The sequence below is a fragment of the Podarcis pityusensis genome, assembly GCF_964106645.2.
Source record: "Podarcis pityusensis genome assembly, chromosome: 5".
NCBI classification, from domain to species: domain Eukaryota; kingdom Metazoa; phylum Chordata; class Lepidosauria; order Squamata; family Lacertidae; genus Podarcis; species Podarcis pityusensis.
Window position 1 is genome coordinate 45,629,455 of NC_138032.1, and position 27,632 is coordinate 45,657,086.

General features: G+C 39.3%; 1 protein-coding gene and 2 long non-coding RNA genes across 3 annotated transcripts in view; 2 read left to right on the forward strand and 1 right to left on the reverse strand.

Moving 5' to 3' along the window:
• LOC308477426 overlaps positions 1-27,632 on the reverse strand; it is a 314,602-nt gene that overhangs the window by 159,206 nt on the left and 127,764 nt on the right. The gene's annotated exons all lie outside the window — the stretch shown is intronic.
• Positions 1-27,632, forward strand: part of CFAP58 (cilia and flagella associated protein 58) — an 80,359-nt gene that overhangs the window by 45,435 nt on the left and 7,292 nt on the right. The window contains exons 13-15 of the mRNA XM_081006345.1: positions 2,115-2,226; positions 6,402-6,506; positions 26,822-26,941. Coding sequence (XP_080862471.1) covers positions 2,115-2,226; positions 6,402-6,506; positions 26,822-26,941 — 337 coding nt within the window. The remainder of the gene's footprint in view (positions 1-2,114; positions 2,227-6,401; positions 6,507-26,821; positions 26,942-27,632) is intronic.
• LOC308477330 lies at positions 12,519-16,416 on the forward strand. Its single transcript, XR_013986494.1, has 3 exons — positions 12,519-12,649; positions 14,519-14,609; positions 16,352-16,416. It is a non-coding gene; the product is annotated as an uncharacterized lncRNA (long non-coding RNA).

Sequence of the window (27,632 nt, forward strand, 5' to 3'; positions counted from 1 at the left end):
AGAAAATAGTCATTTCATCATTTGCAGCGCTAAGCTGCTTTAATTGGTAGTACAGTTACTTCTTTGGGTTTGGCCCATCCATCTAAGAATCGTTTCATACATTACAAATGTAAAATGGAAAATTGTTAATGCATCTTGTTTATGGCACCAGTAATTAATATTTTTATACTTGGAAATAGAAATGAAATAGAAGGTATATAACTAAAATTATAACAATAAGAACTTTGAAAATCACTTACGTCATGGTGTATAAAAGATTCCAATGATGGCTTATGTCTGATCGATGAAACAAGACCATCTACCGTATGTCTACAGGCATACAGTGTAAAAGACACTGTAAAGAAAAGGGGATAGGGGAAGAGGGGAAAAGCATACTTGGGAGGTTGTCCTCCTCAGGACTAGCTGGAATGGAAAAAGTTCAGGGGCAGGAGGCACCTGATGGAGCTGATCTTTCAGCAGAGCTGAGGGAATGAGCTGTTTCCCATCTCTAAGGCAGTCTTCCGGCAGTAGCAGCTGGTGGAGCCGTGCGGGAGGGGCTGTGTTGCTCTCCTGTCTTCCCAATGCTGTATGTTGCTGCCATTTACCAAGAAATCGAGGAGCAGGGCAGAGGTGTTTAGCATGGCATGGTATGGGCAGTGGTGTGTCCAATCCAATATGCCTGCATTGTGCTGAGCTTATGTTGCCTTGTCCCCCTGCATCTTGGTGGCAGTGATGTCCAGCGTTGGGAAGACAGGAGAACAACGCAGCCCCACCCACACTGCCCTGGCTACCATTCTTGATAGTAGGCTGCCTCAGAGACACAAAGCAGAGCTCATTCCTTCAGCTCTGCTGAAAGACCAGATCCACTACTGCCTGCTGGAATGACCGTTACCAGGTGATAGTTGATGGAGAGGTCTAATGGAGCTGGCAATAATTAAATGTTGTATTTCTTGTTGCAGCCATGTAAGAAGTCACAGAGAGCCGAGTGCACTGACATCTGCATTTGTAGAAAACGCATGACTGAAAATACACATTTCTCATGTGTACAGATTACATTTTTAGGCATGCCTTAATATATTTTATAGGTATATTTTTACTCTTAAGTCTGGTGAAGAGATAATGAGGATAGGTGGGAGTTTTTTCAGTTCCGATATTTAGCTGGAACACTATGAATAGAAATGTAAGTGGGACTTCCTCAAGCTGCCCAAAGGAACAATTTAATGCATGATTCCTCAGCTACAATAAACTTCTGGAGTCTGCCTGCTTTGAAACAGCCTTCAGTTTATATCTTTCGATGAATGCTCCGTACCATGTTGTAGGGCCAGCCCCAAACATTTTGGCACCTGAGGCAAACCACAAAATGGTGCCCTCCCCCAACTAGGGAAGAAGGGATAAGTGAAGTTCCTACATTAGGAACAAAGGGGAATAAATATCTACATCAGAATTTATTGCCTCTGTGGATCCTGTTGCCTCTGTGGATCCTGTGGAACCCTAACTTGCCTCATGTATCGACCGGCCCTACCATGAAGTTCCATAAGTCACAGATGGAATGTCTGGGAAATACTCGACAACAAGGTCACTTAGGTTGCTTTGGGGACATTACATTTATCTCTTTGTGGTAGTGGGCATGATCGGATATGTATGACATCTGGACAGTTTCAACTATAGTTTTGTTATCGCTAGCCACTCATTACCTCATCTCAAGTCCTAAATAATGCATGCTGATTGTACCATATTTCCTTTTACCATATTTTGCTTCTTGAAACAAGACTTCTAATTTTTGGTCTCTTAGGTAAAAAAAATCCTTTGTGACAAGCCTAATGCTGGTATTTTGCATAGCAGACCTCTGAACGACTGCCTTGTGTAAATAGGGAAAGTTTGCCATTGCTTTTGGCAAGAGTCGAATGGGATGACTGAAAATAGCATTACATCATGAAACTCTTCTGCACCCAGTGCTGGAAATGTTTGCTTGAGTAATTGAAATTACTAGTAAATACATGCGAAAGAAGAATTGTACTGAGAGATGGCTACATGTTTCTCTCTTACACCAAATAAAAGAGTTAATAAACATTTTGCCATATTCATATTAAGTTCTTTGCAGAGGTCATGGTGTTTGTATTTCTTACTTTTTGAAGGCAAGAAGTTTATCATATGCAGAAGGAGTTACTAAAGGAACGGACCCGCTGTAGAGCCTTGGAGGAAGAGCTTGAGAACCCCATGAATGTTCACAGATGGAGAAAATTAGAGGTAAAGTGTCACCTTTCAAAGATACCCGGTTTTTCAAATAGATAGCATGGTGCAAAGCATATTTTAATCTGTGCAAACTGACATTAAAAAGGGCAGACAGGCTAAAATTTCCACACCATATTCTATGGTGGTTAACGGCAGACAGGCTTTATAGGCACAAGGCATTTGGGAATTATTTTTGTGTTGCTTCCATGATGTATGATTGCAGAAAGTTTTGCAGAATGAAAACTGATAAAGCCCAAAGAGAAGAGAAAGGTCTGAAGGTGAGATTGAGAGTGAAATAGTTGATTAACTTGGACAGGGGGCTAGAGTATTAAACAGTTCAAAGAGAGTCCCACCCACCTTAAAGAAGGAACAACTCTTCCATGGTCAAATGTGAAATGCTGCATTAGATGAAGTTTACAGAGAACAGAAGAGAGAACAATTGAGTTGAAGCAGAAAGGGCATGTATAAATTTGGGAAAGAAAAGAATCTTAGTAACCAGTACAACATTCTGTGTAGTCTATTATAAACACGTACACTCGTTTGCTTCACAACTGAAAGCAAAATAAATAAAGATCTTTAATATAAGCTAAATCCATGAGCAGAAATGATACATTTGAACATTTCTTAAGCTGCTGAGATTTCTGTTTTGCATGCATGTTGGTCTTTTATGCAGTGCCAAATGTTGTTCAGCTGACCTCTCAAATTGGTAGCAGTATTCAAGTTTCTGAAGAACTCCAGCTCAATGTTTTGGTTGTATTGATTTGCCCAGCAGACAATTCTGATATTTTGATGCTTTATTTTCATCTGATAAAGTATTCTGGAATTTCTCCTTTAGAAGCTGATAGAATATAGAATATAATTTAATTTAAATGCTTAGAAATTGCTTATATTTTAGAGATATTTACTGTAGCCTGTCCATAGCCTATGGGATAACGTCAGCTATACATCTAAATCTTACACATAAACAACAATTTGATACTTGCAGAAAATGAAGTCTTTGAATTCTAGAATCATTTTGAAATAGCTTGATCATCCAGTATATAGAATCAGTTGAAATAATTTGTAACAGTGCCTCAGTTCATCTCCAGAACAAAAAATAGAACAATTCCTGCAAATCAACACTTCGGCTGTTAAAGACATGAAGCATCTATGCTTTAGTCCTTAGGAATTTATTAATTGGACATGTTTGTGTAAACAGATGGGAGGATTCTAGAAAGCTTCTATCGGCAGCCTGGTTCACATTTTACAATAAGCCAAACAATGGCTTATCAGGTTCATGCAAACATTTGTTCAGTGGTTGCAGCTTGTTGTTAAGGAGCAGAGACCTAAACTGTGATGCCAGGTTCAGATGACATGCTGAGCCAAACCTTGGCTTAACTGCCACATTGTGCTAAAAGGACTAGGGAGGAGTAAAGTGCATGGGAGCTCTTCTCTGAGAGCCGGCATGTTTGTGCAACCCCTGTAAGACATAGTTTGGCATACTGTGGAATGCAAACAGGGCCAGTATTATGAGCCAGTGTGTTGTGTTTGTGGTTGTAGAACACACGGAAATGTATTTGCAGTCTATCTCATTAGGAATCACTGGGTTCATTTGTTTTTCAAGTGTGAAGATAGAATAGCAATAGCATATATAAGAAAAATGTGGTTTGCTAATATCCCTCTCTCTGCTCGCAGTCCTGTGCTAGAAAACCCTATAATTGCCTGCATTGTTATAGGACTCCCTTTGCTTCTGGGACCCTGCTGTCATAGGAGATTTTTCTTGCAGCATGTTGCAGTGACTAAACTTTCACACTACTGCCCTGCAGCAAAATAGCAGATGCCCCAGGGCAAACAGCTCCAATGTTGATCACTGTTGATAAAATGTTCTGGGACAATGTGCATGTCAACACAATTTTCCATGTGAGCACCACCTCTGGAAGTAATTGATGACAGTAGTCGCTCTGTAGCATTTTGCCAATGTATTCTAAAACTACCAGTATAAGAACATAAGAGCCCTGATCAGCCCACAGACCCATGTGGACTAGCACCCTGTTTGCACTATGGTCAACCACATACTTATGGGAAGCCTGTAAGCAGGATATATATATGAGTGAAACTGCATTTGCCTCACTTGTGTTCCTCGACAAGTGGTACTCAGATACATTCCTCCTCCAGTTCTGAAGGTGGCGCACAGCTATCATGACTAATAGCCATTGATATTGTAATCCTCCATGAATTTGTCCAAACCCATTTTAAAACTCCAATTTAGTAACCATCATTTCGTCCTGTGGCAGCAAATTCCATAGTTTAACTATGCACTGTGTAAAAAAACACTTCTGTCCTGAAACTTCCAATATTCAGCTCTCATTGGGCGGCCCTGGGTTCTAGCATTATGAGAGAGGGAGAAGAACATTCTCCTATCCACTTGCTCCATGCCATGTATAATTTATTCATCATTTCTATCATGTCCCCCCTTACTGAATTATTGTATTTTAATATTTTGCTGGAAGCCGCCCAGAGTGCCTGGGGAAACCCAGCCAGATGGGTGGGGTATAATTATTATTATTATTATTATTATTATTACTCCTCCTCCTCACTCCCCCCCCCACCCCCAACTGAAACACCTCAAATGTTGTTTGCAACTTTTCATATAGGGAAGTTGTTACAGCGGCTTGGTAATTTTGGTTGCCCTTTTCTGCACATCTTTCAGCTCTAAAGTACACTTTTTGATTAAAATACAACTATACACAGTATTCCAAGTGCCCAAAAAAGTACTGCAGCAATTTTAAGATTCCACTGAGCAAAAGGAGGAAATTTTATTCCAGCTACTGTTAAACTATTTGCTGAAAAATCTATAGCACAACTATTACATGGTATACAACTAGTTCCCCTCTCTCATTTGGACTCCTATGAAAAAATACAATCAGGATTTCTTAGGTCAATTCTCTGAACCCGTAAATGTGTCCCTAATGCAGCCCTGTGACTGGAGATGGGCCTATATAGAACTGAAGCCAGAGTGTGGCTAGTTACTCTATACACATGGCTAAGACTTAATAAGATTCCAACTGGGCTGTTTCCCTTGTTGCTAATTAATAACTATCAAACAAAATGGTGGAAGGGCATTACAAGAAAACTGTCCTTTTATGGCCTTTCTCCTGAATAGTTTGGAAATGGGAAGGGCCAGATATATAATCAAAGAACAAATCTGGGACATAGAATTCCAAACTGATTTTATCTGATCCTCTAAAATCTATAAATCTCTGCACAAATCTCAAATATCCCATCCAGCAAATGCTAAACATTGTTGGACATTTTCCAGAGCCCATTTTAATGTTCTCCCTTCAGCACTGCTAGAGGACAGATATCATGAAATCCCAGCTGAACAAATATTATGTCCATGCAATTCTAATGAGATTGAATCCATTGGGCACATTCTTCTACACTGCCCGTGGTACCTGAAGAGAGCTTTTTTACCTTTATTAAGGAAATTTCCTGGATGCTTAGAGGAAACTTCTTGCTGATAAAAATCTAGATATCATCAGGCCTGTTGCAAAACTCTGTTTTATAGCAACAAGGACAAGACAGGCTGTGGTGACAGTGATGGCTGACGAATGAGTACTGATTTTAATCTCTGGAATTCAGATTTTAGCTGAAGGAGTGTTATTTTTAATTTAAATAAGTTTATAGGCAATTTTTAATTACATCCGCTTCTTCATGTGGATGTGGCATATATTGTTATTGTTAACTTTGCCGTCTGGTCTTTGACCGCAATAAAAATTGATTGAGGGGCTATATCAAAAGTTCTTTGAAAGCCCAATAATACAAAGTGTAGCATGAATGTTACAATTCAGAAGATGGTACTACTGGCCAGAAGACAACAATCATGTGACTACGTTCTATTGTGTTCAGGATATGTGCTTGCCTGCACATGTTCTGTTGATCAATGAAACTGATGCTTCCTCAAATCCTAAATGAGGTGTATAGACAGATCTCCTTGACTGCTCTGCGTGGAAGCAACTTGAACCTGCTACTGTCTAGGTTGGTAGCCTGGGCTGTTCATATTGCTAGGGGAATAAATAACAGCTTTAAAGTTTAAGTTTTATTATGTAAGGCCATGTTTAGTGTGGAAGGTATTCATTTAAGTTTTGAGCAATTAGGCATGCTACAAGGCACAGAACTTACAACTAAAAATTTGTATTCCTATCATGCAGGCCAGTGACCCAAATACCTATGAGTTGATACAAAAGATACATGCATTGCAGAAACGACTTATTAGCAAGACGGAAGAAGTGGTTGAAAAAGAGTTGCTCCTCCAGGTACAGTTGGCATGTTGGATGTATCCTGCTTACATACATGTGTTTCTCTTGAGTCATTTCCATATTACTGGGTTCATTTTTGCACAGGTGTTATTTTTATTTGCTTTGCGGGATCCATATATCATCCCCTAAGGCTGTGCTTCTGTTGCAGGAATACTGTACTCTCCACGCAATCAAAAAAGTATCTTATGTTGCTGGGAAAATGCAAACTTCCTTCAGCTAGTGCAGTCAGTGGTGATGGGATCATGTGGAATGTGGATGTATGAATGACTGGTGTGATGAATAGTGCATGTGATGTGAATGGTTGCATGGAACAGAGATCTATTTGTCTTCAGAGCTCCTTGCTGGCTAATTTCTTTTTCTAATGAGCACACTCCTTAGAAGACTTGTCTAAATCAAAAAGGCTTCCTGCTGCCTTCTGACACATTGTTATACATAATTTTGCTAGATTAACACAATTTTGCTTCACATCACCAGTGCAGAACCACTCAGCTGTAGTATGCTAGATGGAAGGGAATAGTCTTAGTTGAGGCATCTCAGCTTCCTATATTCCTCCAGCTGAGCAATTCTCTGGGGTACAGAGCCGTGCTGTTCTTTGTTTAAAAATGGCTCTACAGCAAAACTATAGAGCAGGGCCATGGTACCGTCACTGCACAAATCAAATCTGACTAGAAATGATTTCTGAGAAAGCTAATAGAATAAAGGAAGAAATGTGATGGATTGTATGCAAAAGCCTTGAGTGCTGTTCAGATATTCTGGTATTCAGTTTATGGAATTAAACACAGTGCATGTCCAGTAACTAGCTTTAGATGGCAGCACTTATTCACATATAAACTTTGTTTACATGAAACTTTGTTGCTGCAACCCACATTTCAGAATAAAAAATGTAGTGAAAAGTCCACCCCTCTACTTCCACTTATAGCAACAACAACAATCAAAACACCAATTTTGCCAGCTTTAAAGGCAGCATTATTTCCTTGGTCAGGTCGTTCTGAATCATTTTGATCATGCCACTAATTACCAGGTCAGTAGAGAATAATGCCTGTTGGATTTCCTACTTTGCTTATTATGGCCTTTGGGTCAAAACCAGTGGGTTTTTTATGACTTAAGAGTAAGACGTGTTTTCTACATCACTGGTTTTTCTTGCAGTGGACGCTAAGTATTTCCTCCTTTTGCACATTATTTCTGTAGTTCATTTTTTTGCGGTACATACATATTGATGTGTTTGGGAATGCCACTAAAATCTGAAGGGAAGGTTGCACATCTTTAAGATGTACCTCTACTTTGTATTACATTTCACACAGCATGCAAGACCATTAAGTGCTCTGTGTCCCAAAAGGCAGTCTGTATTTTCCCAACACAGAAAATACAAGTAGAGATGCAGGATGATGCTTTGACCTGATGGAATGATGCCACTTGTGTTCATACATGTTCTCCGTCTAAGTAGAATTGTCTAAGCCTTGTGTTTTTATGTCTCTACACAGTGATTGTAAATGCATCAGGTAAGCAGAAATTTTTAATTGCCTGAATAATCCTATGTTGCTAAAATGCAGGCATACAGAATGCAAATTGGAAACAGGAGTTTTCCTCTTATTAAAGTAGCATGAGGTATTTTTTGGAATTTCCTGTTCAATATTTTATCACTTGATGATTACAAGGAACATACTATTAATGAAGAAAGAGATCATTTTAGAAATTTCCTTAGGAAGTTCAGCATGTGTATATGGGTAAAACATAGCAGTTAGTATATGGCCAAGAGAGTTAATTGGATTTCAGTTTACACTAAGATGTAACCTCTTCCTTCCTCCTCTTATCATCAGCTTGTTGGTCATTTATAGGGTTTTGTTTTGACTCCTCTTGAGCCACTCTCTTGCTGCTAGTTTAGCATGAACCAGCATGAGATTTAAATTTAACAGGTTTTGACTTGCCTTGTCTGCATTGTGGCTCATTTTTGAAGACCAGCTTAGCACATTGTCCTTTAAATCAGTTAGTGTGTAAAGTCAAGTTTGCTCCCTTCTGCTGGAGGTCAGTGTCTCTCTCCTCCTCTCTTCACTTTCCTCCTCTCTATCCCCAAATTTCTGGCATATATATGGTTGATAGTTCAGAATGGGATGGTGGGTGTTAATCAAAAGCCCTGGTACCTCCCGACATACAAAATTATAAGATGTATGCTTTTCAACACAGTATGTTTAAATAAATGGCAACCTTTCCTACAATCATGAATCCATACCCTGAGGTCTTCATCTCATCTAGAGACTAATATGAACCAAGCTGGACCTTGCTGTCATCATCTGCGGCCTTTCTTCCTGTGTCTCCTCCATGAGAAACCTGGAGGTTGGTAACATGAAAATGGGTATTTTCTGTGGTGGCTTCCCATTTGTAGAATGCTCTCCCCAGGGAGGCTCGCCTGGTGCCATCATAATATGTTCTTAGGCACCAAGCAAAAACTTTCATCTGTAACCATGCCTTTGGCCTTTAACTATCTATGGCCTTTTAGAAGTGGGTAGGATGTTTTTAATGTATTTCCCCTCCTCTTGGCTTTAATGTATCTTTGTGGGGTGTTTTGTTTGGGTTGTCCTGGGCAAAATAATAATAACCAAGTAAGTAAGTAAGTAAGTCAGTCAGTCAGTCAGTCAGTCAGTAAATAAAACTTTTCCCTAGTTTGTTTGTTGGTTTATACATTTAATCTCTCTCCCTCCCTCTCCCTCCCTCTCTCTCTCTCTCTCTCTCTCTCTCTCTCTCCATTTTATCTTGAGGTAGGTTAGGCTGAGAGACAGTGACTGCCCTAAGTCATCTAGTGGGCTTCATGACCACTACTGCACGCTAGGAATAAGGGAACTGAGCAGAAGATCTGAATGCCCCATACACCATGGCAATTTTATTCCTGTTTTATTCTGGACATGATCGTTTGTTGATGAAGCTGAACTGCAATGTTGAACTGTAATCAGTGCTAGTGTTGTCCAGGTAGTAGATGCTGTGCATAACAGCATAGTTCAGAAGCTCCTATATATGGTTGTAAATAATCTGGATAAAGGCCCTTATGTTCACAGATAGTTGACATTTTCCCACCTTCAGCTACTGTTCCAAATTGCCCAGCTCTCCCAGGAGCTGCTCTGCCATTGCAGGAAGAAATGAGGTCTTTTGTTGATTCCTGTCAGTCTCTGAGCCTTTCTTTTATGTTGCTGTGGGTGGAAGGTGATAACCTGGAAATAAATGGGTCCCTATACACCACAGCTGTAAATGCTACAGGAAGATTTGCCACTTCCAACAGGAGATGAATTTTTATGGGTCTTTCATTGCATTCAGGTCAGTTTGGTTTCCAAAGCCTGGGGAGATTGGGTCAGAGTGAGAGCCTGGCTAGTGTGGTACTTTTATTCTCTAGAATACTCTGAATTTGAGGCTGCAGTATTTTGGAGAAAGCGTTTTTGTTGAAAGAGCTATTGTAACTTTTTGAAAAATGGAAAGATACAGTGAATGTGTGTTTGTGTGTGTGTGTGCGAGCACGCGTGTATAAACTTTTGTCTCCTGTTATAGTATCCAGTATATTTCGGGTGTATCATTAGATGTAATGCTAAATAAACTTTGGGGATTTTATTTTATTCATAATAAAAATGACTATTAGAGAAAGCCCCCTTATGTTTACTCCATTAGTTATGATTACGTACAAAGTCTGGAGACTTTCAATTGTGCAGCATCCTCACAGCAGCAATAAACTGCTTCCACAGGAAAAAAATGAGAAATCTCATAATTAATAAAGCATCTGTGTCCCTTAACCCCTATTTATTTCAGTCACCTCTTCATCCCTAAAAATCATCATTTGATTTATCTCGTATGTGCAGTCTATTTATATTGAATGGTTGTTGTCAGCCTGTGTGTCTGTGGGAGAAGGGAGTGTCAAAGGAACCATGCCTGACTCTCAGATAGATGCTTTGTTGTGCTTTTAGCACAAGCCAAAGGATAGAGCCAGCACCTTTATTGCTTGATGCTTTGTGACTACTGTGGAGAGCAGAAACACAGAAGATCTTTCAGTGTCTTAACAAACTCTTCTTTCATTTTTCTTCTTCAGCAGTTCAGTACTTCAGCTGGTCTAGTTTAGTAAGTTGGGGGATGGGGAAGATAAAATAAAAGTAAGAGCAGTTCCCAATTGTTTCCTTACCCCTTATTTTTTTCATTGGGACATAGGAATCTAGAACACACAATAATCATGCCAGAGTACGAATGGTTGAAGCTTTGGAACTGTACTAATTTGTGGGTGGAGGAGGAGTAGAAAATAATGACCCCTTATGGAATAAAGGTGCATTAGTCTGGTTAAAGGAACAAAAGTTTGATGTCTTAAGTTTCCTTTTGCCACTATTTTTTACTTCCTTCTACACCTTCACAACAGCCATGTGAGGTAGGCTAGGCTAAGTTGATTACAGGCCCAATGCAGGAAATGAACAAAAGCAATGATGAGTTAAGTGCATATGCTTGGAGTATTTTCTTTTTGTTTATCAAGGTTTGCCCCCCACCCCAAAAGTTCTTAGTTTGCTAAAAGTTGTGAACTACATGTGCTCAGGGTCCTCCCCATCATGCCATAATGAATATATTGTGTTACTCTTTAAAATACCACTAGATTTTTTGTGGTACCTTACTGCATGTATGCTTTTTGGGGAGAAGGGTGGCCTATTTTGGGAATTGCACCAGGGCCCCCACCACCTTAATCTGCCCTTGCTTGTGTGAGTTTTCTCTGGACCCAGCTTTGCCTTATTGTCTAGAATTTGAGGCCTCTTGTCTCATAGTAAAAGCCTGTTATTCTGTACTACACAGTACAGATTTTGTTCCATGCCTCTCTGGCTTTCAGCTCAACTGCCATATGACATTTCCTAAGAAGAGTGTAAGGTATTTGGATTCCTGTAAAAAAAGAGAAGTTGACCAGTAAGCTTACATGTCCAGTAGAAGCAGTAGAATAAATGACAGAGAATCTAAGTGTTCTGTACAGAAATTTAAGACTGGGTTTTTGCATTTTTCCAGTGGTACAGGAGCCATAGCAGTTGATTCATTCCCATATAATGTGAGAATCATGGGAGACCCCTGCCCCCATAAACAAATGTTATTGGGTATAGATGCTTGCATGGGCTCCTCCTGTATCCTCTGTTACTGCAGTGGAGCTGGAAGGTGTTGTGCAGCTGTGGCTCCTATGCTGATAAGAGTGTGAGCACTGGATCTAAGCCGGGGGAAAGGAGTTTTCAACACATTCCAGAAACTCTCGGTATATTAATGGCTATTCTAAAGATAATTTGCAGCTTTAGGCAGGAGCTGATAATTGGGTAATTCCAGTAAACAGACTGAAGAAAGCTCTGACCCTACATTAAAGGACATCAACAAAACCAAGAACAAAGGGATACTAGTAATCCAAAGCTTATAACTGTAGAGGAATTATAAAGAGAAAGTTCCAAGGAAAAAGTGAGTGTTCGTCTATTTAGCTGTTTCATTTGTTTTGTCTGTAAGCTGCTTTGAGTCCCTTTCAGGGGAAAAAGGTGGGGTATATTATTGGCATTCATCTGTCTTGAGAGACAATGGAATGTCCCCCCATGAGGAAAGTCAGACTCCTGTGTTAGCAACACCAAAGTGACCTTCCCAGGGTTCAAGCCTGGGCAGTGTGCGTGGAGGTTCTGGGCTGCCCAGAAGACATGATCCCCTTCTTGGCCTTGCTTTTGTGGTCCAAAAAAAGCAGAGCAATATGTTTGGCACCAGCTTAGCTGCAGGAGTTGCCAGAAGGAGGCATATATAACCATCTTAGGGACTCCACTCTATATTTGTATAAGTTTTACTCCTTAGCTTTTCTTCCCCTGAAGATATCCTGCAAGGCAGCAGAGGATCAGTTTCCCTTCTTCTAGATAGACTACCTTTTCAGGTTGAGAAGCCCCACCTGCCCCTCACTTTCCTCTACAGCACGTGCAGAAACCACCTTCTTGACCGTTGGACCCACTATTGGTCTTGTCCACTCAATTTGCCATTGCCTTCTTTTCATGCAGGGGAAGTCCCTAACTTACCGAGGGTTTGAGACCCATCAGCTATCCTCACCTGGTATAGCTAGCCAGTTGAAGCCATTCCCGGGGTGTGGCCACTGTCACATGCTGTGTGACAGCTTCTAGGAACTACAGGTGAGAACTGAGTTCAGGGTAGGGACCAAATGTGGACCAACTACCCCAGGAGGAGCACAAAGTGTCCCCCACCAGAGGTACTACCCATCCCATAGTATATAAATCAATATATACAAATGCTAATAATAATTACAAGGGCTTGAACAAGTTGGAAAACTCCAGTCCTTCCTTGGATGATACTGTGGAATGTGCTGTCTCGCTGCACTAGAAATGTCAGAAGGATGCCTCTGGGTGAACACATAGTTTTTCCCATGTAATGTTTTGTTAATGCATATATTATTAAAAGTTTGCAGTCTAGGGTGGTTTTGAATCAAATTGTGCAACTTTACTGGTTGTGCAACTAAATGGAATCTTCCTTACTTTGAACTTTGGTAGAGGCAGACTTTTCTAGAATGTTCTGCTTCATATACTCAGCTACAATTCTTATATTCACAGAATCATGTCAGGAACCTCAAAAGTCTAGTCTAATCTCTTGACAGTGCAGGAAACCTGCTACTGTAGCATCCATGCTATGTGGCCAGCCACTGCTTACAAATCTAAAATGAAGAAGTATGTACTATTACTGTGTAAGGGAGCAAATAACAAATAGTAAATGAACAAAGTAATAGTAATTACCTTGTAGATATAGCTAGCATAGCTTGAGGAAAAAGTGAATTATGCATGTCTTTATTTGTTTAAAAATCTAGCCATCTCCCTTTAAAGCAAACTCCCTTTCTAAATTTGATTTTCTGTCTAACTGACTAACAATCTGGTTTACTTATCTGCACATTCAAACCAGATAACAGTGCAATGACATCATATTACCTGCTGGTTGTCAATCATCTTCTCTAAAGACTTGTCATGATCATAAAGAAGGTATACACAGGAAAAAGAATGGCTTTAGCTGAGAGACAGTGCAAAAAGAACTCTCTGTATTCCAGAATACATTGTGAAATCCTCAACATATTAGAGATTTCACATAGGTCTGGTAGCATCCCACTCCCAAAGTCTGATTCTAAAATCCACATAGCGAATTTTGAAGTCCTGAACCCTTAAACTTGTACCCTTAATCAACCAAATATTTATGATGGGATTTCTATTCAAGAATGTAAATATATTTCTGAGCAGTGTTTTCAGCCTAAAGTTGGTACTTCACCTTGATATCTGATTTAGCCTGAACCTAAAAAATGGCTATGGAGCATGTGCTGTATTATTTCAGTTTGATGGGTTGTATCCAGTGAAATCCTGTTGGTTTCAAGGACTTTTGTCTGTGCCCGAAATCTTTCCAGATGCCTAGGGTACCCTCACAACAGATTTGGCAGGGGGTGCACGAGGGAATAAGCCCTGTTTAGCTTCACTGATATAGGCCTGTTGCACTTCACATTCTTGCTTTTAAATCTTGGCATTTGTTATTCCCTAAATCATTCAGGGATCTCAAATTGTTTGACATACTTCTTCTCCGATCCCTTGTTAAAGTTTTCTAAAACCTTTGCAAAACCCCATTTGAGGATTGGGCAGCCTCCTTGGTCCTTGGGAGGCAATCTGGGATGGAGAGTCAGTTCTAGCTGGGCTGGGAGCTGTTGCTTGAACTTGGCCCTCCCTTCCCTCTTTTCCAGTCCCCCCCCCCCCAGTGTTGGTAGCCCCTTGATTATAATAGTTTTGGGCAGAAGGTGGACAGGTAAGCTATACCACATAGAGCAAGAGATGGGACACAAACATTTTATTGTGCCGAAGAGACTAAAGGGTGTGTTCACATTGCCACCTTATTATTTCTAATTCCAATTCATATTGAAATGGTGTGTGAAATAAGGAGGGGGGGGGAGAGAATCATCATGGTTTTTAAGTTGAGAAGCATCTTGATGTTGGCACTAACTTTTCCTTCCTCCCCAGAGAACAAAACCTTCAGGAGGAGGCAATACTTTTAAATCTGTGCTTTTTAAAAAAGGAATGGCAATGATCAGTTTAACTTCATCTATTAGAGGTAATCAGCTGAAGTTAACAAAAGGAAGATTGTTTTCCAATAAAAACCAGTTATGTTAATCTAGCATCAAGAGATGGAGAAAATAAAGCAGATCACTTAGCACCCAAATGAAGAATTTGTGATAAAAAAGCTTCCTCACTTCAGGTCTTACTGAATCTTTGTACCTTTTCTTTAAGAGCACAAAGAGAGAAGAGGGTTTTTTTGTGTGATGAATGTTCTTTTGGACAACAGCAAGATGCAAATTTGACAGAAGAATTAGACAAAATTGGATCAAAATTACAACTCTGGGGAATCCTCACCATTTTTAGCTATTTTGATGGGATCTCAGTATGAGATATTTTCAGACTAAAGGTGCCAGTTACAAAGAAGACAAAGTTGCAGCCGGAAGATAAATTAGTTTGAGTTTATTGTTAGAAAAGCTCCATGAATATTTAATCTCCTTTATGTTTTAAGGGAATTTAAAAGATTCATTGAAGCTAAAAGGCAATTCTACTGGGTCATAAAATTGCACCCATTGCATCACATGGGATTTATATAATTTCTTCTTACCTATTCTTGATAGATGGGTGCCAAGGAACGCTTTTGTTCTCTGCATTTTAATGGGTGTGCTCCGTTTTGTATGCATCTTAAAAATGAGAATAAAATAGTCTAAAATACATAAATAAATTTATATATTCATCTTTTGCCAGGCTCTCTGTCCAGTTCCGTGGGGGTCCAGAGTGTTTGTTCCTGGTGTTGTGTAATCGGGACAGATTAGGGATTCTGCTGGTTACCTCCCACTTTGCTGCCTAGCAGTCTTGCTGCCTGAACTGATCTTGGAGGTGGTGTGGAGGACTTCCAGACTGCTGGTGTTGGGGGACTTCATCATCCATACCAAAGCAGTTAGCTCTGGGGTGGGTGGCTCACGACTTTATGGCTGCCACATAGAGTACATTGCAGTTATCCAACCTCGAGGTTACCAACACATGGACTGCAGTCGTCAGGCTATCCCTGTCCATGGACTTGGAAGAAAATCCTACAGTGTTCAGTAGATTTTACCCCCATTTAGTTGTGTACAGGTCACAGCCTGTCAGGGACTCACAGGGCTCTGGTGAATGTGTGACGGAGACAGGGGGTCTGGAGGCTGACCCAGGAGAGGGGGGCAGTGATTTATGGAGTTTGATGCCACCCACAAGGCAGCAGCCAGGACAGAGGGAAGGGGAAGGGTCAGTCAAAGGTGGAGATGGGGGCAGGATGTGTCAGAAGTAGAGAAAGAGGCTCTTCATGTGACAGGTGAACTGGTTAAATCCCCATCATCCCCTGTCCTGCTGTCTCCTAGAACCAGGAGGGTCTTGAAGAGGGAAGTGGAGGGACAACCTCTGTGCAGGAGAAGTCAGTCTCAGGTTACAGGCATGCACACCATCAGACGAGGATACATAAGCCCAGGGGAGGGCATGGTCCTACTGTTGCTTCAACTGCTCCGCCAGGCGTGAACCTGGAAAAGTTAATGCCAGCTATATAGGTGCAAGAAGTGTGTTCACGTGTGCATCTGGTGCACCTTAGGAAGTGCTGTAAGTGTTGCTTTTGTCATTAAAGAATTAACTATCAGCCATTTGCCTTCCATGGCTGTGTTTGTGTGGGAGAGCACTGGAGGTATTGATTTGTTGTCCTAGTAAATGGAAAACTCCTACTTCCCATAACAAAAGAAGATGGCAAGCCAACAAAAATGCAGAAAAGAACTTCTGTGTTACTTCGTTTTTTAGAAAACATGCTGAGTATAGTGATAGTACGTTCAACTCGTGTCATTGGAAGACAAGGTGAGGGTGAACATCTTCTAAGAGGCTGTAAGGTATCTTCTTCTCTCATTAAGTTGTTTTGAAAATGTTAGTCATTTTGGTGCAATCTGCTCCATGCTGTAGGGGACAAACTTACTACTTAAAAGCACTCGGAGAGACAGAGAAGCATGTCAGGGATGTAGCAGAATACAGACTACAATGCATTCTATCCGATACAGAGAAACCACCCCAATCTCCCCTTGCTTGGCTGCAGGTTATTTAACTAGGAGTTCCTTAAACCCTTGTTATTGTGCATCCCTACAACTGTATGGAGCTGCTTGCCTATGAAAATATGATATCTTTTATCAATGATTCTAACTAAATGAAGTTCCTTCCTGAAGAGCAATCTTAAACTTTCAAATTCTGTAAAGTAGTTAAGAAGCTTGCACAAATATCCTTGCCTATCTAGCACAGATAAGTTGGTAAGAGCAGACCTACTGCAGGGTAGTGCTCCTATTTCCAGCTTAACTTATCATAATTTATGGTAAAAAAGCTTTTGAAATGTCTGGAAAATCAAAAGGATAAAACTCTCTATCTCCTATCATAGGTCAATAATGGCTGCTAATCTTAGTGGCTATATTACCTCCAGTACCAGGTGTAATGTCCCTGAATATTAGTTGCTGGGACTCATGAGTGAAAGAGTGCTATTACTATTTCCAGAGATATCAGGCACACCATGATAAGAACAGAAAGTGACACTAGATGGCCTTTGATCTGATCCAGCAGCACTCTTATTGTGTTCTTACTCACTGGGGGAACCAGAGTAGCCACAAGCCCAAGCCTAAAACCATATTAAAATGGCTTCAGATCCTATGGATATACTCTTAGAGGAATTGTTATTATGGAAAGAAGAATATGGCTCTAGGGTCTGACTGTCTTTCATCTTGAAATTGCTTTGAGTGAATAAGTAGCTTCTTTTCAAAGGAGTTTGTCATATTGCCAAACTAGAATTTGTTGCCTATATGCCCCTCACTAGAAAGCAATAGTGAGTTCATGAATCCAGCTGCAAGAAAATGTTTCCTTCAAGTTGGGTCTCACCGTTTGGATTAACTTCTCAGATATCCATGCTATGACATCAATTCAGCATGGGGTAACTGAGGGCTAATTTCTCAACTGTTAAAACAGAAAACCTAGCAAAGGATGATGCTTGCGTGTCATGAATACACCAGCTCCAAGTGTAATCTCGCAGCCGGCTGCAGAATGCAGTCAGGAACAGGGAGGCTGGGTTTTCAAGCCAGCACAGGAGAGCCCGCAGCTTCTAGTGTCGACTCCCCCTGACCTTAGATGGCCAGCTGATAAGGGAGGAATGGAGAGCAGGCTGGAACACAGCCAAAGCTCCCCGGAAACCCAAACAGGCACGGAAAGTCATAGAGACAGCTTTTCGGAACAGGAAGGGGCTGCAGCTGACCAAATAAGTCCAAGGTGTAGGCGTATAGGAAGGCTTCTAGATAGGAAGCAAAATAAGAAACATAAAGGTTGAAGGTTCAGTCTCTTTTCTCAAAGAGTCTTTGCTCTTCTGTAGAATATGATTTTTCAGTGCTGATCAAGGAAGGTGGGATAGCTTTTAAAAAGGAAGTCTAATATGGCACACACATGACAATGAGTGAAGCTCATAGACTTCTTGATTTATATGAACTGAAACGTTGCAGCTTTCAGAAGTATTTGCTGAAATTTATCACAAGTGAAAGACCTTTTAAGAAGAGTTTTTGAGAACATCCATATTGCAGCTATCTTGGAAAGCTTAAGGCAACTTTCCCCCATTGTTGTAAAAGAAAAGAAAAAAGTGAAGGTTACTGTATGCTAATTTTTCATATGCCTCATAAAACATTTCATCATAGGCATCCTGAGCTGAAAATGTTCTTATTATGCAAAAACTTTAAAAAGAAGAAAACAACCTCACTTTGCTCATAGAAGTAAACTGAACAGGGCTACACATTGTTGTAGTTAAACTAGTATCAGCTTCCTATGTAACATCTTGCAGAAGGGTTCTTAGCCCACTTGGAATTTTCACTGCTTCATTACATCATGAGCAAATAGTTCTGGAGTTCAGTGTAGTTGACATTTTGGTTATAATGCCAATAAACATGAAACCCTCAAAGCAGAGGGTTTTGTTTTCCTCATCAATGCAATGTCAAACCTCACTGTAATTCTTCCACTAATTGCAATTAAAGTCTTTGTAAGATTAAATGTTTTAGGGCTCTTTTTAGAACAATAAGCAGCACAGCTTTTAAAATATTTTAAACTTTCTATTAAAATTCTGCTCTTAATGCTGGAACCTTGATTATGACATTAGCCTCAGCCTCTGATGAATAGCGGCAGTTCTGGCTCTTTCTGTTTGCCATAAATTCTTTTCTTGGAATACCCAGAATTACTCTAGAAGTTGTATCTACCACCAAGCAGAGTGTGCTGAAATATTAGTTTAGGATGGTAGTTGCTAAAGAAAAATGTGAGAAGCAGTTTTGGGTTCTAATGTGATCTGAAATGATGAGGAGAATTCTGGGGAGGCTGATGTTGGACTGATAGGGGAAGAAGAAGAATGCTTGATAGCACCCACAATAATGTTTGTGCAGTCTGTACATTTGTTAATAGCTGATATTCTACAAATGGTTTATTGAATGTCCCGCCATATAGATAAAAGAAAGTATAAAAGATTACTTTTGTTTGCAGTGACCTGTAGTTGTCCAAGAACAACAAGTAAAACAAAAAATGCATTTTGCAAAGATATGTACTGCACATTTCTGCATGCAAAGCAGAAGAAATATATAGCAGGGATTTGCAAAATGTAGTGAGAGGTTCTTGGTGTTTAACAAGGATCTAGTTATTTCTGAAATATGTAACCAAGGCAGCAGCATTGGAGGACTAGAATTGTAATGTGACTTCTTGGACGGTGAATAAATCTTCATTAGGAGTGAGACTGTTGATCATCTCTAGTTAAAATGACAGACTGGGCTTCCTAATGACAGAGTTAGCACTTGTGCCATTTTCTAGACTAGTGCAACAGCCTGACTCAGGAAAAAACCCATCAAAGTGAACACCCTTGTGTGTTCAGAATTGTTAGCTCCTGCATTGGTGTTTCCCTGGGCAGCATTCTGTTATCTGCAAGAGCATGCAGTTCAAGAGGCTTGAGATACTGGCCTCTGATAATCAACTTGGCTTGGGAAAAGTGATCAAAGTGAGCAAGCAGCAAATGTAGTGTTCCTCTGCAAATGAATGATATATTTAGTGTAAGACTTCTAGCCTTTTCTCTCTCTCCTTTTCTGCTTACAATAGAATTGTAGTCTGGATTGCAGAGAGAGCTATTTGTGCTGGCCTGTGGGTGTGTTGCTAGGTGGTAGTGGACAGGTAGACATATGCTGTAGTACAGAGCTTTTTTTCTGGAAGTTCTGTTCCTTTGCTGAAAGGTTCTACTCTGGATCCTACCCAATTATTTATTTATTTATTTATTTATTTATTTATTTATTCCAAGAACTGACACTATTTGTGGGTCACAAGTTCTGCAGGCTTGCATTGTACAGCAGAGATCAATGACCTGGGTTACATTAGCCTTCATCAACCAGCATGTGCGCAACTTAGTAGCTGAAATTATGTATTCTGAATTTGTATCATGCAAGGCACTAGTAGGACCAAAATCTGATTAAGACGGCAGCTAGTTCACATTCAGAAGAAGGAAACACAAAATATTAAAATAAATGGAGTGACAGGTTCAGAAATATGTTGTCATGGTTTAGCCTAGAGGCAGATCCATGGGCTTCTTCGAGCACTACTGGAAAAACAAATCTTACAGGCTGGCAGGATTTGCTAAAAATAATCCTAAGGTTTATTTATACAAATAATATACACTGGCAGAAATGCTGAAAAGCCTCAAACCCCCAGTCTGAGTCCCTTCCTTGATGTGCAGTTCTCATAAGCATTATTTACTATGGGAATGGGGTAGGAGTCTATCAAGGATATAGGGTCTCTGCTGTGGCCCTTCTCTATGTATTGTTTCATTTATCTTTGCTCTGTCCTTATTGTTAACAGCAGTCTGCATTTCTCCTGGTATTTTATGGTGATCCACTTTGTTATGTCCCCCTTTTCATAGTTCATCATTAATTTATTCAATTGTGCATACAGCCCATCCTTTTTCAAAGGAATAGGGCAGACATCAACATATAAAGCAATCTGAGTACTTGGCTATTACATTTTTTGTATTTTATTTTAAGCCCCCTAATGAGAATACTGTTACTCTGTTTTAATTTAATGTTTATATGGTGTACATTGCTCTGCAATGATTCTGTAATTAATAGGCTTTGTTTTACTTTAGTAAACAACTAGTTTTAAAGATGAGCTGCATTTGGCTTGGGACAGACCATCTTATGATCAGAGGGCATGTTATGTTTACTTAATTCTGAATAAGAACTTTCACTCAGGGATGATTGGCATTTTAATTTGGAACAACCTATATTATTTTTTCTCATAAATGTCGAGCAGCAATAAGTCAGGCTTTAGAGAAGCAAAGTGGCATAAAACATCCAAATAATGAAAATATTTAATAGAAACTTGTGAATGAATATCCAAGCTATGGGCTGTCTGAAGCCAGAAGGGAACACAAGAGTATATTTATGGGGGAAGAGCTCAGACATGTCAAATTCTCAAAGCCTCAAGCATGCTCTGGGGCAGGGGTCAGCAAACATTTTCAGAAGGGGCCGGTCCACTGTCCCTCATACCTCATGGGGGGCCGGACTATATTTTTTTTGGGGGGGGGGGAAGTGAATGAATTCCTATGCCCCACAAATAACCCAGAGATGCATTTAAAATAAAAAGACACATCCTACTCATGTAAAAACATGCTGATTCCCGGACCGTCCACAGACCAGGTTTAGAAGGGCCTTAGTTTGAGCCATATCAGCCTCCAGGCCTTAGTTTGCCTACCCGTCCTCTGGGGTATCGTTTCAAATACAGAATGGAGTTAATGAGCCTTTTCTGCCACTTTTGTAAAAAATAAATAAAAATGGGGTGGTTTGCCTTTGAAGCAGGGAGGGCAAGAGTTGGGGATTGGAGGCAAACCCCTCTTCAAGCTATATCCAAGATAGAATGGGTATGGGACTCACTTGATTTGGTGTTTCTTTTTTTGAGATGAGGAGATTTGCCTTTCAGCCTGCACACAGAGAGCCACCAAACTTCTTTAGTATCTATAATTTTGGTTGCATTTGCTTTTAAGTAAATTGGAAAGATAAACTCTGTCAAATGGGATTCAGGAGTCCTGTCTGCCTTGTTCCGTGCAACTTCTGGCTTACTTGAATACAGTAACAGAATGTAGGCAAATGACCACTGTTAACACACATTTTGCTTCTTCTTTGAAGAAGAAAGAATTAAGTATAATGGACTTCCTTTTGATGTTTCCCTGACATTTGGTATCTTAACTCAGTGACAAATTAAATGACAAGACTTAAAAGAAATAGATACTGTTTAGTGATGATAATAATAATAATAATGGGTGTAATACAAGACGTGGTTCTGCTGCTGCTAGATGATGGCAGTAATACATATTGGAGAGGAAATCAGTTTCAGCTGCATAGGATAGATTTCACTTTCTAATAGAAATGTATGCATTGTCTCTAAATGGGGTTATTATCCACTCCATTGCACAATGTTCAGAGGACTTGGTTGGTCCTTGTTGAGGGTTACAAGAGAAATAAATTGGAAACCAATTGCAAATAAGACCAGCGGTCTATCAACTGCTCCTTATTTATCCATATTACCAGGACCCTCTTACAAAATACAAACATGTACAACATTCAAGGCTGGGACATGCTTGGTTGTGAAAACTGTTGCCATCTTCTATAGTCACAACTAATGGGAAAGCCAACAGCGTGAAAAACAGTTCGATCCTATTTTGAATTGCATAATGAAATTTCACCTACGAGTAAACTAGTGGTTTTTGTTGTGGGATAATTTCAAAACAGTGATCTCTGTAATAATTATGAGGCTGTATTGTGAAAGAAAATGTATCTTGTAAATGATATTGATATTTTTCATTTTATTTTGGTGTCTTTGTTCATGGATACCAAAAAGTCTAAAACTAGGTAAGTTTTATTCATAACAAGTGCAGCCTCTCTGGCTCCAGGCTTCAAGATCATGAATTGCTTTTGAAAATATTGGCCACACTCCATGCAATTGAGTGATTAACTAGAAGTATGTGTACTGTAGATAGATGTTTTTTCTACAATTCTTTTTATTCACACCCAGGAGTCTGACAGGAAGACTTATAGTGCTACATAGTAGCAAGAAAAGCAGGCAAAGAGGATGATCAGCAAAGGCAGCTTAAATGTGAAGCAAAATATCCATGTGGGTTCAATCTTTTTTCTTCTTCTACATCTCCATTTAAAATATTTTTCTTTCTTTCTGGTTGAAGTCTCATGATGCAAAGCTTTCTACAGAAATGCGTGTCTGAAACTCATTACTAGTTTAAATACATCGAGCAAAACAATAAAAAATTGGTCAAGGATGTCCCTTTTAACATTACCATCCTTTTCTCTTGTTTTTCTGAGTCATTTAAGGTACTGACAGATTCCCAATATATTTGTCTGTTTACTGTGCAGTACTTATTTTTTAAGGTAATCCAGAAACTAGTACGTAGTTTAGGGCTTCATTTCTAACAGACAATTGCAATAGAACAGAAATCGTCTGATGAAGTGCTAAACCTGTATTAAGACAGATTCTGGGATTCTAGGTTGACTAAGTCATATTTGGAGTAGACCCACTGAAATTAACAGACTTAGGTTCTTTAAATACATTGACTTCCATGGTTCTTCTTTGAGTTTGACTCAAAGCGGCAACTTCACAAAACCTATATAAAAATATATATTAAAACATATTTATATAAAAACAGCTGAAAGTTACATATATGAAAACTATTTTAAATCCAATACAGATTCCAACTGGGATAAAGAAATGGTAAATTGCAACTTATTCCTAGAGTTTCTTTGTCTTTCTTTGGTTGGGGTTTGAAGTGTACCTCTCTGGAGCCCATGACAGTTAGTGATACAAAAATATGCATAGTTTTGTGAACAGCAATAAAATGTTTCTCACGTATACACAAACAAAAAGAAAAATTCAAAGCATTTTTTAAAAAGGCCTTAAGCATATTTGACATCATTCAGCAACTGTATTTTTTCTCTGTCATGTTGCTTTTCAGTTTCCGATTAACTGGCCACAAAGCAAACCATGAAAGATGCAGCCACTTTGTTTGAACATTGTAAGGACATTGTCAAATATTGCAAAATGAGACTGGATTTAAAGCAGAAAGAATCCATGCAAAATGTGAATGAAAAGATCAGTGACAAAGATGAAAGACTTTCTTCCAGCAAAGTGTTTAACTACTGCATCTATCATTTCAGGGAGAAACTAGAAGAACTGTTTTTTTTTTTATAAAAAAAATATTTTTTATTGATTTTCCAATATCATTCCAATAACAGCCTCATTATAACAAAACAAATTTTATCCAATTAATACAATTATAATGCCAAATATTCATATGTCAAATTATACGATTTAATTAAACTAGCCCCCTCGCATGCTAGAGTTGATGAGTTCATTCTTCTACATTTATTCTGCATTCCAAAATTTTAATAATTTCCATTCCATTCCATCCAGATATAATAATCCCTTATATAACAGCTACAGTCTTGTGATTTCAATTAGTGTTGGCATAATAGGTAATTTATAAATTTTCAAGTGAGGAACTTTAGCTGTACTCCTTATTCTTTCCTGCATGTGACCATTTTTCCCATGATGTTTCCCCATCCATATAAGGTGGTATATCCATTATTCCTGCAACTGTTAATGGTTCCCGTCATGTTATCTCACAGTTTCCAAAAGTCACTGCATCACTTCATCCTGTGATTCGGCTTCCAGTAAACAAGCCGTCTTTACCATTTTCCCAGACAGTCAATCTAGAAACTTCTATTCTCGCAGCTGGTAGGCTCATTTCCTCCCTTCCACTGATTTATGACCATTTAACCTTATCTCAAACACATTCCTTTGTGGATAATGGAGATTAGGGAGGATTTTGGTCTAAATTTTCAAAGCATAGCGTCTCTCTCTCTCCCCTTACCTCTCAGTTCCTTTCTCTCACATACCAATTTCTAATTTTGTTAAATTCCATATTCTATTCCAATTTATTCCATGCTCACTTGTGCTGATATTTTAAAATAAAACTTGCATTCTAGGGTGGGGGTTGCCGTATCATAAATGTAGAGAAAAAACTTGAGTAAGTAAACCGTGGGCTCCTTTCCCCCCACCGTCTCTTTCACTGAATGAAATCTGCTCTCAATCCAAACCTTTCACATCCTTGTAGCTGCGTTGTTTTTGCAGCTTCTTATCTCATCGTCTCTGGCATGTGCCTGTAGTTTACTCCAATTAAAGTCCACTTAACAGGATAACCTATGTTTCTAGGGACAGGATGGGGTGTGTGTGTGTCGCAGCAGCCGGAGTGCTCCATGCACCCCGTGCCTTTGCCTGCCCTCACATTCATGGGGAAGCGAGTGCCAGAGTGCCAGGCAAATGGCAGATGAGAGCCTGGATCCTCTTCCAACCGAAGAGGAATGCAGATAATGAAGTTCCTCCATCATTATCTGATTATCTCTGTCCGTCTCCCGCTGTGTTGAGAGAAACTCCATTCCTGGCGCACCGGAAACAGGAAGCCCGAAACGAAAAGAACTTTGTGTAGGATGAAAGGGAGACCAGATTTGGTGACCTTTGGTGAAATAATTGCTGGCACTCTTTTTGATGTAAAAAAAAGTCTAAGTAAACTGGGATACAACAGTGGCCAAACTCAAAGGTTTTGCAGGTGTATGGATTCCTACCCATACAAGTATTCTCTACATTATTATTATTATTATTATTATTATTCTACCACGCTTTCACTCTAAGATCTGAGGGTGGATCACAACAATTTAAAATACAGCGCAAAGAGTTTAAAACAAATTGCAATCACAAAAATAGTTTGGGTCCCAAAAGCATAGTGTCAATGGCCAGGGTAAAGTGGTGTGTCTTCAGCATTTGTCAAAAACTGTATAGTGAGGGCATGTTTTACATCACTATCATAGTCACCTCTCTTTCAAACTTTGAAGAAAGGGCAGGATCAAGATCATGAAAATTAGGGAAGACTAAATCAGTTTTGTTAGTACATCATTGCATATTTCAAACATTATGTTGTTTCAACAGAATATTAATTTTGAGCAGGTGATTGTAACTAAGTATAGAATACTGGTACATTAGGAGTGGATTTGGTAATGCAAATCTTAAGCGTGTTGCAAGATGAACTCTGCATGTAAAAAATGCCAATGGCTAGGATTATTATTTATTTTATAGAATTTACACACAGCTTGATTGTTTTAAAAAAACCTCAAAGATAATAAAATCAATTTAAAAATTACAACAAAGGATTGAATTTGAATTTATCTTCAGCAGTGTATTCTTCAATATGATATGTTAAACACTCTGGGGTTTTAAGCCCAATTATATAGCCTAGGGAAAAGGATGAAAGTGCAACTGCAATCAGTGAACTCAAACCTTGAGTTCTGCACTAGCTACCTCAATAAACATGAATACCTGCAAAAGTAGAACCATATAGTTTGAGATGCATTTGCCATACTTCGTTAAAAAGACGCAAAACTATAGTGAAAAAGACACAAAATTCAGCTCAAATTAACAGTGAAAAGATGTAAAACTTTTCTATTTTGCTTGAATCAGCATTATAGGCCAGCATGTTTGTATTTTCGCATATGCTCTTGATAAAAGTTCTGTGTTGTGCCTATGAGTTATCCATATAATTATGTATTTGTATGGTGGTTGTTAAATCTGTGCTGCCCTGTTCTAATTATGTTGTTAGCTTTCTTCGGTTTTTGGAATATTAGTGCTTGGCTAATTGTTATATATGTTATATATGATTATTCTTGCAGGCTGGCTTAAAAGCACTATGATACTGAGTGGCAGAGCAAATGTTTTAGGATAAAAATATAAATAATATCTTAGAATGAACAGTTTTTAAACTGTAAAACCTTGTGAAAATTAGAAAGGATTATCTCATTACTGTCTTACAGTGTGATTTACAGTTTTCATTAATATACTGTGCAACATTTTCATATGCTTGCTGGTAGCCACTTGGTGTAGTACAGGTGCAAAATAGATTCATCGGTATAAGTGGACTCACTTGTTGGAGGAATTGATTCAGGATAAACCATATTTACTAAGATAGCACATAGGATTTTTTGTTTGAGAAGAAGTAAAGCACCACAGCTAAACAAAAACAGTTAGCTTATGAAAATCTTTATGGTCTGGATTGTACATACATTCTAAGGTGGCAAGTGGACAAGCGTAACTTCCAAATTGGTTTCATCTCACCTTACATCCTAGGAGAAGGAAAAACTGTATGTAGAGCTGAAGCACCTCTTGGCCCGTCAGCCTGGACCAGAAGCAGCAGAACAGTTGCAGTTGTATCGGCACACTCTGCGGGAGAAGACCAAGCAACTTAAAGTAAGAGTCATTTCCAATAATTCATTATATAAATAGTAAGTGTAGAAATAGATAGATTGTACTCCGCAGCCCCAGGAAGTAGGAAATCATTATTGTCAGGGACATAAGGACTTGTGTTCTGAAAAATCTTTTGAACCTGGAGGTATACTTCTTAATTCATGGATAAGTACTTTAAGAATAGAACTACAAGTATGTTGTCACCCCAGAAAGGTAAATCGGACCTCCAAATTCAGAGGCAGAATTCTTCAGAGTAACATATCGAAGCAGAAGCAGCATGCTTTTGGTAAAGTCTTTTTCAGAGGCAGTTTGCCTCTGAATACCAGCTGTTGGGTAGAGAGAAAGCAGCTGCACTGCTTGTGGGCTTTTCCTGGGCTCGTTGGCCACTCGGACTACATAGTGCTGGACTATATGGGACTTTCAGCTGATCCTGCAGTCTGTTCTTATGTTCTTGTACCACTAACCTCTTAGAGTTCTTTGAGAGTGTCAGCAAACGTATTGGTAGAGGTGAACCTGTTGATATTGTATGCTTTTGAAACAATACCTCACCAAAGGCTCCGGAGTAAGCTTAGCAGTTATGGAATGACTAAAGGTTCTGTTATTAATCAGTAACTGGGTAAGAAACAGGAAGCAGTGTGTAGGAGTAAATGGACAGTTCTCCCAACAGAGGGATGTAGAAAGTGGAGCTCCCACA